The following is a 12777-nucleotide window of genomic DNA, read 5'->3' as shown; positions in this document are numbered from 1 at the left end:
TCTTCCATTGAAGATATTAACTTCCTGTGTTCTTAAAGCTAAAAACTTATTTCACTTCAGGATATTTCTTTTTTTATGTTTAAATTTCATTATTATTATTATTATTATTATTATTATTATTATTATTATTAATTTATTTACATTACATCTGAGTTGTAATCTCCTCACTCTTATCTTCTTGTTCCCACTCTCCTTCCCTTTCTGCTCTATTCCCCTCCTCTAGACCTCAGACAGGTGGGGTCCTCTTCCCCCAGCTTCTGACCACAGCCTACCAGGACTCATATGGATAGCTTGAATCCCCTTCCTCTGTGTTTCCACAGGGCCTCTCCCTTAATGGGTAGTGATCACATTGAGGGCGCCAGAGCTCATGTCAAAGGCAGTCCCTAGCTCCCCACCCCCACGTGGAGAATGAGCTGTCCATTGGCTACATCTGAAAAGCGCTCTAGGTCCTCTGTTTGCAGGTCCTTGGTCGGTGCATCAATTTATGTGGGCCCCCCTCAGTCCAGATCCCCCGGTCTTGAAAGTCTCACTGAGGAGCTCCTGACAACATCCCAACTTTCCATTTCCTAACTCTTCCATACAATTAGCAGCTCTTCACCCAGAGTCCAGCTCCATGTTCCAGTATCTTTCCTGATCCACTCTGGGTGGAGTCAGTCAGAGGACATCTATGTTGGGCTAATATCCACTTAAAAGTGAGTATGTAACATGCGTGTCTATCTGGGTCTGGGTTACCCCAGTCAGGATGTCATTTCTTGTTCCATCCATTTACCTGCAAATTTCAAGATTACCTTGATTTTGAGAGCTGACTAGCATTCCATTGTGTAAATGTGCCACAGTTTCTTGATCTATTCTTTGGTTGAGAGACATCTAGGTTGTCAGGATATTTCTTTTATGTTGCTCTATAAACAGCAAAAGACAACAGCCAAAAACCTCCAAGCAAACAAACAAACAAACAAAAAACTAACAAAAAATAAAAAACAAAACAACAGGAAAACAAAAACAACATGAAAAACCACCACCACCACCACCACCACCACCACGAAAAACACAGTCTGTGCTCCCTGCATCTGAGTTTTCGTGGACTGAATTTTCACTCAACTGTTAGGATTGCTGCACTTCAGATCAGTGTACTATTGACTGTGAGAAACTAATTCATTAGTTATCTCTAAAAGCAGCATAAACCTTCAGTTGCATTAATGTACATTTGTTTTGGCATATTTACATAAATGTTTGTTTCTTTGGTATTTAGAATCACCAACAAAGTATCCACTTATAAAGGTAATTACTTTAATACATTGATAAAGGATCATTAAGTGCGTATGAATGCCATATACAATGACCACTAAGTGTTTTGATTCCAACAATGCAGCCCACCATTGAGATGAATGACTTGGATCCAAAAAATGCATTAGAAATGGAAGCAGTAAAGACATTGACATCAGGTAACTTTTGCGATAAAAGCCACTCTGGAAAAATACTTTGAACTATTCAAAAAGACTACAACATCATTTACTTCTTTTGCCTCCATATTGATTTAACTATTTAATATAAATGACTCAACTGCCACTATTGGCATCACATTTTTGCAGTGTTATTTACAAACATACGGAAATCTTTTCAAATTGTAGGTTTGAATTGAAATTTCTACATTTTAATTTATAACCATGTTTTCCATCTTGAATGATTCCAGAGGTCAAAAGAAGTTAATTATGATCACCTTAAGCAGGTTTTCTTAACATTCCATAAGTGTACACTAATTTTTATCTATCATTTATAAAGGCTGAATACAAAGTTTCCCTTGAGCCATCTTGAACAACACATGACATTGCATCTTAATAATTTCCATTGTAATTCCACTCTCTATGAATACATGCTCATAGATTTTACTATTCAGTATGATAAGATATGTGTTTTCTAGGTATGCTGTTGTACAGCAAGTTCTCAGGAGTATATAAATCAGTAAAGATCATATATTATTTGTTTTAAAATTTCTCAAGTCAATTAAATATGGAGCATTATTACTAATAGCCCTTAAATAGGAACAATAAAATGATAGAAACAGTTTATAAATAATAAACAATTTATCAATAATAAACAAGTTTTACTTTAACCCTAATATTTGACCATCTTGAGCAAATACATCAATCCTGAATATTTAAATAGTATTTACATCTTAATTCTGTGAAGAGACTCATTCTCTTCATTATCTGCATCTAATCTGTGTTCTGATTCATGCATCGTATTGTCATACATCAGTCATAAATTACATAGGTAACAACAAATCATGCAATATACTACTTTGTAAATATTATGATGTTTCTCATCACTGATGCTGTTTCTATTCAATGGAGAGAGAGAAGGAGTGAGTGTGTGCGCGCGCACGCACGAGAGAGAGAGAGAGAGAGAGAGAGAGAGAGAGAGAGAGAGAGGAGAGAGGAGAGAGGGAGGGAGAGAAAGAGAGACAGAGAGAGACAGTTAGAGAGAGACAGAGAGCTGTATGATACTTTGCTTCCATAGTGATTTAGTTTCATACTCTCACATTTTAGTCATCGTGTTCTCTGTATTTTTGCTTATACTCTATGTCAGTGATTCTCAACCTTCCTAATGCTATGGCCCTTTAACAGAGTCCCTCATATTGTAGTGACCCCCAACAATAAATTTATTTTCGTTTCTACTTCATAACTGTCATTTTGATTCTGAGCAGTGTTCTAGTTCCTAAGGCCATGGCATATATGAGCTTTCTGATGGACGCAGCCCACAGGTTGAGAACTGCTGAAAAGCCATTTCAGTACTTTTTTTTTTCACTCTTTAGAACACAAGAAGGGACCCAAAAATCACTTACGGAGTGAAAAAAAAATAGGGACTCAAAACACAAATAGTTGAAAAGATTGTTACTTTCAATTCAGAGTGCAGTGGATAGAAAAGAAAGCTATTGAAACTTCATTTAGTAAGTAAAGGTACCCTAGAAAAGTCGTAGAAACCCTGAATGAGAGTGGTGCATAGTAGCATATGTTGGGGGAAGTCAACCAAATCATGGGGCCTACCACATAAAAGTCTGAGCAGAAAGAAGACAAGATGCTTGTCCCAATGTTATATGAGCACATGTTAGACATTAAGGAGTAGGGTGTCATCTGATATAAGAGAGGAAGTAAGCAGTAATTTTTACAAGGTAAATAGTTTCCAGGTAGTGTAAGAGATACTGATATGAGGTACAAAAGTGTGAATCCACTTGCTTCTCTTTGATGAAAGCCAGTTTCCAACTTTGTTCTCTTATACAGAATGGTTGAGTTAGAGGATGAATACAGTGTGTAATAGAAATGATGGTTTCTAGTGGTCATTCGAGCATCATATGTAACATCTGCATAATTAGAATAATTATCTACAGAGGAGATTATTCAGCTAATATTTATGCTAATTAAACTCTTCATTTGGAAAATAAAAATACAATTTCATTATTACCAATTTTTAAATTTTCAATTATTATACATACTAACATTCTATTAATAAATTTGTTGTGGTTTATTTTTCTAAATCTATGTATTTTCAGCAAATTCAGATTCAGAAGTGACATCAACAGAAAAGGAAAAAAGTCACAGCGATAGTACAATTAATTTGCCATTGGTATGTAATTGTTTAAATTTTCAGTTGTACATTTAATGTTGAGTATACCATGAGTTGAACTCAAATATTTACCAATGGGAAGAGAAAATGAAACAAAGCAGAGCCAACTGAAGACATTCAGTCGCATGACAGAGTTAAACAGCAAAACAAATTCTTCCTATGGACTTTCAGGCATCTTGTGTCTTTTGCCTACACTCTGTCTTTTTCCATCACTTAATATTACCCTTTCTACGGCTCCTTTCTAGATATTTAGACTTGACACACATATACACCTTTGCACATATCTACATGTGTATACATTATAGGCTAGGATCCGCATGTGAGAGAGAGCATGCAGTTCTTATGTTTTCCCTATTGGGTCGCCTCACTTCATATAGTTTCCAGAGCTATCTATTATCCCAGAATGTTCTGGTTTTACTTTTCTCCAAGTAAGTGACTGTTAAAAGCTGATCATCATCAGTGTTTCAAAATCTGTGTTTTCATTTGGAAAGGGTGAGGTCTTCCATGTGACCTGTAGTGCACTTCATCCTGTCCACCAATGGAGAAAAACCTGAGTTCATAAAGTCAATAACAGCTAGAAAATCAACAGCCTGTTGGAGAATGGCTGCTTCAGAGAGGAGCATTTTGGTGTTAGGGTATAAACAGTAGTTTTCAAACTTTATTTTCACCAGATTATGTCAGAAAATATTGCCAAAGATACCATGTACTGTCTTTGTTGGCTATCATAGTAGTTCATGTTGAAACATAACTCTCTGAAAGTTTCTCACCTGTAGGCAATTGCATGTAGATATGTGCTGTAAAAATGTTGTCACTGGCCTTCAAGTGTTTCTGCTGATGCTTTAAGTGTCTAGGAGTTGAATGTTTGTGGCGTTGAGTGTGTGCTGTGTGATAGGCAGCTAAACACTGAATGTACCAGCATGTGGTACAGTGACAGGATAAAAATAAGAAACAAGTAAACTAGGCTTGGGTTATAGCGATTATTTACATGAAGAATTTACATTTGTATAAAGAGTATGGTAACATTAGTAGGCACAATAAATTAGAGGTGGGGATTGAATTCCGTAGTCAGTGTAACTTGCTCTCTGAGGGACTGAAGCTACACCAGTTCTGAAAACATCCTTCTTTAATTTTCTTCTTTTAAAATAAACTCACATATCTTATGCATATCAATTTTATATTTGTTTTATCAGACTATATTTAAGTATCTTCCACAGAAGGAGAAGAATGGTTATCTAACTGGAAATGCCCACCTGCAAGGACAAACCACAGCAATTGGACAAAAGAAAGGTAGAACAGGTTTTCTTAGAAGCTATTTGACAAGGGACTTAAATGATGTGGGTTAATATATACTACTCTCCAAAAACACACGACTATTAAATGTAGAATATAGTGGTGAAAAGGAAGAATTAATGGTATAAGAATGGTATCTCTTCATATTCCACAGGTGTCGCAGATGAGAATTCATGGATGCAGCTGAGTTAGTAAATAAAAATTTAGGTGTTCTAGTATTGAAGAGTATTAAACCACAATGAAGATGAGAGAATGGGGAATGGAATGACAAAAAAACCAACCTCCCCCCCCCAAAAAAAAAACCCCAGCAAGCAATGTATATGAGAGAAAACCAACACTGGAGAACAAAACAAAATAACATTGTAATGCATAAACCTGACCAGAAATAGAGTCAGACTTCTTTCCTCCCTTGATGCTTACTAGGCATTGAACTTTAAAGTACCCAACCGTATAGGCTAACTATATTCACAATGGGTGGGTGCAATTTAATACAATAAGCCATTCATAAATGTGCTATGATGCCACATAACTCATTACTTCATTATAGACTCATATAGATAAGAGAGCTGAGAAAAAGAAATCATGGAATGAAATGTGAAGGTAAAGAAATAATAATCAGAAATGATTGCCTGTACAGTCTGCTTAATTTTTGATAATCAACTTTCAGTGTTATACTTCTGTGATTCATTATTTCCACTGTGCAGTTGGCAAAACTTATCATACAAGTTGGCAAAGAATATTCAACCTGTCTACCCTGGAGGGGAAAGTGCAATCACAACACAATCAAATATATGCTTGAAAGAATGAAACATATAATAAACCAGTCTTCTTCTAGTGGGTTGCTGAGCTGATCAGTTCAGAAACATTCCTTGATAACAAAATAGTGTGTATGTTTTCTGCTATTCTCATCACTACCTAGGCATGTGAGGAGGAAGAAGCTGGACAGCCTATGAGAGAAAAAAATAAGAAAAAAATGCCCACGAGTCCCATATTGTAGAACAACGTGAAGTGAATTTAAAATTGCCAAGTGAATTTAATGAATATAATAATTAAGACTTTATTATCCCGCTTCACATAATTTTTTTTTAAAAAAAGCAATAGTCAGGCTTACAAATTTACTCCGTCAGTAAGAATTAACTGTGCAATGACTGGATACCGAGAATTTTAAATTTTAAATATTCAGAAATATTGTCTCAGTTCAAGCCTGTATCAATTATATTTTAAACTGAGGGATATCATCTTAATAGACCATTTTAAAAGAAGAAATGAGGAAAACATGGCTGCAGGAAGGGAAGGCATAAAGGCAGGAGCAGGAAGCTGGATGGTCAACCTTCTGTCTGCACACAGGAAGAAGAGGGTGAACATGAAATGGCAGTGGGCTATAAAGCCCCAAGCCCCATTCCATCTGCTTCATCCAGGAAGACCCCACCCTAATCAGTGCCAGGTGCACTGGACCAAGTGTTCAAACTCCTGAGGAGATTTTATATTCCAACAACGGCATGTACCTTTTTGTAGAAAACATAGTCATGATGAATTAAGATTTGCTATATTGGAGTAGCCTCAAAAGTAGAATATATTCCAGAAAATTCCAAACATCATTTCATGTGTAAAGAACATAGAATAGTAGTTTTATGGAGCTAACTCTGGAAATTTTAATATTTTCCCTTTTAAAAGTGTTTTTAATTGAAATAAAATATCACACTGCTCCAGTCTTTCCTCCCTCTTGTCCCTCCCAGACACCCCCCCTCCTAAGGGCACCCATTCTCAGAGTGATAGGCTGTTTTAGTTTGTCATTGTTGTGTATGTATGTGCACATGCTGCTTATATAAGTACCAATTGCAGAAACCATTTTATTCTCTGTATGTCTATGGCTACATGGCTCTTTTTGTTTGTTTGTTTGTTTGTTAGAGGTAAATCACAGAATACACTATAAACCATAATGTTTCTATGATGTTTAAAATGTTCCAACAGAGGATGTTTTTCATATGTATCCAGTTCATGAATTTGTAAATGAATCTTTGGAAATACATTACTTGAACCTACGAATATCAAGTGTGTTCTATATATTGAAATTTTGTATAATTACACACTGATTATACACTGAGTTAATACTCAACAAATATTAATGTTAGTTTAAATATTTAGCTAAGACAATACAATTCAAGTTTTATTATTGGGGCTTTGAAATGTTGGTGTTTCTTATGACTTTGTGTCTACTATTTCATTATAGTATAGTTATCATATTTATTTATCAACAGAGCCAGTGACTGAAGTGACATCAAGAGATGAGGAAGAAAGAGATGACAGCAGTGAAAAGACTCAGGCATTTGTATGTGAACCTTTATATTTACGGTTATAATTTGATATATTTTGATGATTTAGCAGTGTAACTTAGGTGAGTGAAATGGAATATCAGATTACTCTATAGAATTATTGATCACAACTTACTGTTTAGTTTTGAAATATTTATCTTGTGATGATTCTTAGGGTACTTTCATTGTCTGAATTGGCTTAGAGCTAAACACCATGTTTGAATTTGCTACCACTTATCTCTCTGATGATTACCTGGGCCTCCACTTATACAGCCACCTCAATATGATAAAATATGAAGATGAAAATTATATCTTATGAGAAATTATTTGATGTTATAAACAAGACAATATGGTGGCTTATAAATTGGATTCATGTAAAATATGATCACTTCAGTGGCTTAAGATTTGACTGTTCATATGACTGCTTCAGTCTGTATGATTCAGAAGATAAATGACAATATCTACTAAGAGAATACACTTGTATGTGACATTTCATTATTAATATAAAAACTCTTTCTTAGTTATTAATACTTCAATTAGTCAAATTAGGCAATGTCAAGAATATTAGGTTTATTCTTTGTAGAAATTATAATGGGCTTGATACAATTCATATTTGTGCCCGGTACTATGAAAAATTGATAATTATGAAAAAGCTTTTAAAGATTTATTTATTTTATATGCATGAGTACTCTGTCTTCTTGTACTTGCACCCCAGAAGAGGGCACCAGATCTCACTATAGATGGTTGTGAGCTACCATGTGGTTGCTGAGAATTGAACTCACGACTTCTGGAAGAGCAAATAGTGTCCTTAGCTGCTGAGCCATCTCTCTAGACACCCCTCTGCCACAAAACTTTTTGTAGACATATGCTGTGAGAATATTCTCATTGATACTTGAGGTAATCAGAGAGGTGTTTTATACATTTTGAAACTGCATACTTGTTTTCTATTTTATACTCTATGATAGATGGGCAAGTATAGAAGCTTCCACATAATAATCTACAACATGGTCACAGGGAATAAAACAAGTGAACAGAAAACACTTGTAAGTCAGAATACATGCTTGAGTGTAGAAAGCAAAACAATAATGACATTGTATTGTCATTATTGAGTCAGAGTATATCTCTCTGAGTACGAAATTAAAGATCAACCTTACAATGAGAGCATGTCAATCAGTTTAATCACTTGGAACATCCTATGTAGGACATTGAGTATAGTGGATCACCTCTCCTCATCCTTAGGTTTTTCAGATCACTAAGATGTAAAGAAAGGCACACATATTTTTGTTGATGCTTGTTTTTTAAGCTCTATTTTATTTGGGGTATTGATGCTTCTACCTCCCTTCCGCCAACCCCTTAACCCCAGGTATGAGAAATAATGTTAGTAGGGAGAGTAGGCATAGACCTTTTTACTTCTCCTGGCTGTTTAAGTTCAAATGAGCTCTTTGGGGGGTAATACCAATCTCTGTCAATAATAAATGCATACGCTTTTCTCAATCTGCCACACAAATCTCTGATCTCTACAAACTGCTACCTGCCTCACGCCACCATTGCTTGCCACACTTTCTCTCTCCAGGCTCTCCTGTTTATCTTCCTCAGAGTCCTAGACCACGTCTCTCTATGTGCCCCATAAGGCAGGCCTTTACCAGCTGGCAAAGTCCACACCTCGCACAAGACATTCATCAGTTGTGTACAAACTAAAGCCCAAACTAACATCCCACGCTTGGGATTAAAACAAAAACAAAAACATATTTACATAACAGAACTGAGTTTACAAAGAACCCAAAACTTCCATTACATATTTTAGTCACCTTTGTCCTTAAGTGCATAGATTTTAACAATGGGCAAAGGAGTAGCTGTTTTATTTCACGGAGCTCTTATGCTTGTCTTTTAATACAGCTTGCTTTAGACTTTTGAAGCTCTCCTTCAACTGAGATACAGTATCATGTCATGTTAATATTTGCATATTACACAGTCTAACAGTGGTTCTAATTTTAATATCATTTAAATATTTACAATTAATATTTTGGTTTTCTAGCCCCTGTTTGCCTCAAAGAAACTGCTAGTACAACTTCCTCTATATATGCAACACGGAGTACAGCCAAAGCTCTGGCTAGTTTCATGTCCTTCTTTTCCTTCAATATTATATTCATCATGGAAGCCATTCCTAGTTATTAATGTTCTGTGATAGCAAATATCCTTATGTCAATCTTCTTCAATATATTTAAGATAACCCTTTTATTCATATAGGGAATGCAATGTAGAGTTTGATGATTAAACCTTTTTCACCACTGCCATATTTATGACTGTGGAAATGGTTGTGATTGCCTTCCATGGTTTAGCGTATGGAGTCAGTGGCCGTAAGAATATAACAGAGAAACTTGTTAGAGGTTACCTATATGAAATTCTCTACTGAAATGATGTGGTTTCATGTATGTTAGTCTCTTAATTTCCAGTCTCATTCTTTTTCAATAAGAAATTCACATGCTCTCCATAAGTGACCAAGAGATTTGGTGAAAATTAGTTTTGATATCCCTCCTAACAGAGTATCTCTGAGACTTATGGACCAAAGAAGATTTTGGCTTATTTACAGAGGGTACCAGACCAACGAACACAAAATGTGGTCTCTGGAGGCATGATTGGTAAGGACTGTCTTAATTTAAAACCCATTATTGAGACTGAAGAAGTACCTCAGCAGTAGAGATCTGAGTTCAATTCCAAGTCTCACCAAAAGAAACCTGTCCATGGAAATGCTCCTTCTAAGTCAGGACAACGAATGCATTCTAGTAGCCCAAGAAATTCACTATTTCATGTATAATAAATTAGAAGAGAAGTCAAGTTACCGTGAGAACAGTATGAATGGAACAAAAATATCAACCTCCCTAGGTTAAAAAAAAACATCACTGAAGGGGGGAAAAAGATTGTGAAAGTCAGAGGTCAGAGCTGCAAAGCTGTGTCTTTGGGCACGACAGAGCCATTGCCCACAAGTCACAGTTGCTGTGGTTGCCTGCACAAGATCTACAAGGCATCAAGCCAGTACACATCGCCACATAGACTTGGGGTAGTAATATGAGGCTCCATCTCTAGCTGAGGAATTAATTGTGTGTTCATGGCTACTGTGAGAGGGAGATTAATTTTGTTCAGGTGTGTGATTCTTGGTAGATTGTCTATGTTCTGTGGATGGCTCCGTACTTGTTCATATGCACAGCAAAAAAAAAAAAGAAAAAAGAAAAAAGAAAAAAAAAAAGAAAAAAAAAAGAATCTGTGTGTTATAAAAAGAAAATAAAGGGCATGAACTTGGGGGGTCCACATGGAGAGTCTGCAGGAGTTGGAGAGGGGAGTCAGTGTCAGATATATCAAAACACATTGTATATATGTATGATAAACTATCAAATAAAAATAACCAAAAGGAAAATATGTCCTTCACATCTGCAAAATTGAAAATTGATTGCTGCCATTCAGATATTGAATAAATTTCCAGATATCTTAATATCAGGAGAGTAGCAAAGCAAAATGAAATATAGAGTAGGCAGGCCATAAACAATAAGTTTTTGAGCACAGTAAGTAAATACTAACCAAAGCAAGACTGTAGAGGGAAGTATGTGAAAATAATGATTTTTTTAGAGTATGGAAAATGAAGTACTTTATAAGCCAGAATATAAGTGGATCTAGTACCTAACTCTGTAAAAAATATTAGAAGCAGTATTTTCCATTGCTTTTCCTTCCTCACTGCTGGGAAGGAATTACTTGATATTTACATCATTGCATAAAGCTGTGTTTTATTTTCTTTGGGTAAATGAAGACATAGATGGTAAGTCATACTTAAGAGATCCTGTGACACCCTCTTGTCTTCTCTTCAATGAACACTTTAAATAGTAGGATGAGTCTTCATAAAGGGAAGGCAGTTTTCAAGGAACTGGATTTAAAGCTTTAAAAATACTTTTTATCTTCACATACAGTGACAAAACAATAATTTTGATCTCCTGTACCTAAGGTTCAAGGATCACTGTGTAGGAGTGGGTAGATAAATTGCAAGAAGGAAAGCATCAGGGAGTGTACTGTGATGCTGTGTCTCCATGAAGTTTCAGAAGCCGCAACCATGAAGTCCAACAAACATGGCAGCCTAAACATGAGCTGAACAAGGTCAATTCCAATGTACACCTGATGTGGACTGAGGAAAGCTCATGAGGCGGCAGCCCTGCACAAAGATCTGTGGGCAACTAAGGAATAGTGAGAGAGGGAATAGCAAAGGAAAGGGCTTACTTCATTATCCTGAAAGCATACACACAAATAACATCACACAGATTAAGTTGTATTTATGTGTATAGTAATACATATACAGACAAGCACATACATGCATGCACATAGACACACCTGCACATATGCATGTAACAATAAAGAAAATGTCCTTGTATTTGAGAGAAATCAAGGATGTACATGCCTGGGTTTGGAGGAAGGGAGAAACCATGTAGTTATAATAATCTACAAAATGAATTTAGATAAAATAGCTTTTGCTGATTAAAATGCATGTTTTTAGATGCCTCTACTGTGATATTGAGAGCAATGTGTAACGTAACTGAGAATACATCAGTGGTATTTCACAATATTAAAGCTTGCTCATGGATGCTGAGTAGATTAATTTGTAAATGAATCTTTTAGATTCAGATTTTAAAAGGTTCAGATAATTTTTTTTAAGCATTGCACAAACTTGTTTTTTTCTGCGTGATCTATCTATCGTCTATCTATCTATATCATCTGTTTATCACATTTTGCAAAAATTACAACTACCTAATAAAATTACTTCTTCAGCCAAAGAGTGAGTCCATTGATCGAGAAAATAAAAGTTTAACAATTTTAACTTAATGAAAACATATCTCTATTTTTAGAAAGCCCTCATTTTACCTATCATTTCATTGTATTTTACTTTAAATAAAAATGTGCATTTATCAGCAGAAGTAAAAAAAATGACATCAACGGAAGAGCAAAGAACATATGAAAGCAGTGCAAGCGATAACTCATGGGTAAGCAAATATTTATTTTCCCCTTATTGAAAATATACTTTTTTCTTCACATAATCTATCTCAATTATGGGTTCCCATCTTCTGCTCCCTGCAGGCAAGGTGGCATTGTTGATCAAAGGGTGTGTTCCTGGGTTGGTGTTTGTGTTTCCCTTTTGGTAGCTTGCAGAGTACCTTCCTCTACCAAAGACGGTGGAATGTAGGAGTGAAGACATTATGTAGGCACCAGCCAGACATCTCCATTTCAATAGGTTTTGTAGGTGATATCTTCAGAAAAAGGTTCTTGGGTGCACTAATATGTAAACTGAAGATTGTTATTTAACACTTTGGTTTAGCAAAATATCAGAGAAAATTAAATAGCATGTTAGATCACAAGTTATACAAATATTTTAGCTCCTTATAACTAGAATATTCTCAGAGTCTTCTTGCATTTAAAAGCAAATCTCTTTATTTTGTTGCAAAATCTATTCCTAAGAATTGCCTAATCCACATATACATAAACTTCATAACATACTAAAGTGCTAAGATCCAGGGCCTGG

At 35.5% G+C, this 12777-nt stretch overlaps 1 protein-coding gene across 8 annotated transcripts in view; it reads left to right on the top strand.

The window, feature by feature from the left end:
- The window catches only part of LOC311607988 (uncharacterized protein), a 129822-nt gene that overhangs the window by 25101 nt on the left and 91944 nt on the right, over positions 1 to 12777 (top strand). For 7 of the 8 annotated variants that reach the window (XM_084800279.1, XM_084800276.1, XM_084800275.1 and 4 more), the window contains exons 16-22: positions 1250 to 1278; positions 1370 to 1442; positions 3548 to 3621; positions 4812 to 4908; positions 7170 to 7240; positions 9766 to 9862; positions 12171 to 12241. In XM_084800279.1, coding sequence (XP_084656405.1) covers positions 1250 to 1278; positions 1370 to 1442; positions 3548 to 3621; positions 4812 to 4908; positions 7170 to 7240; positions 9766 to 9862; positions 12171 to 12241 — 512 coding nt within the window. The remainder of the gene's footprint in view (positions 1 to 1249; positions 1279 to 1369; positions 1443 to 3547; positions 3622 to 4811; positions 4909 to 7169; positions 7241 to 9765; positions 9863 to 12170; positions 12242 to 12777) is intronic. The other variant, XM_084800274.1, reaches the window with a different exon arrangement.

This window comes from Acomys minous (genome assembly GCF_964271855.1).
Source record: "Acomys minous genome assembly, chromosome: 10".
NCBI classification, from domain to species: Eukaryota; Metazoa; Chordata; class Mammalia; order Rodentia; family Muridae; genus Acomys; species Acomys minous.
This window is presented reverse-complemented; position numbering and strand designations above follow the sequence as displayed.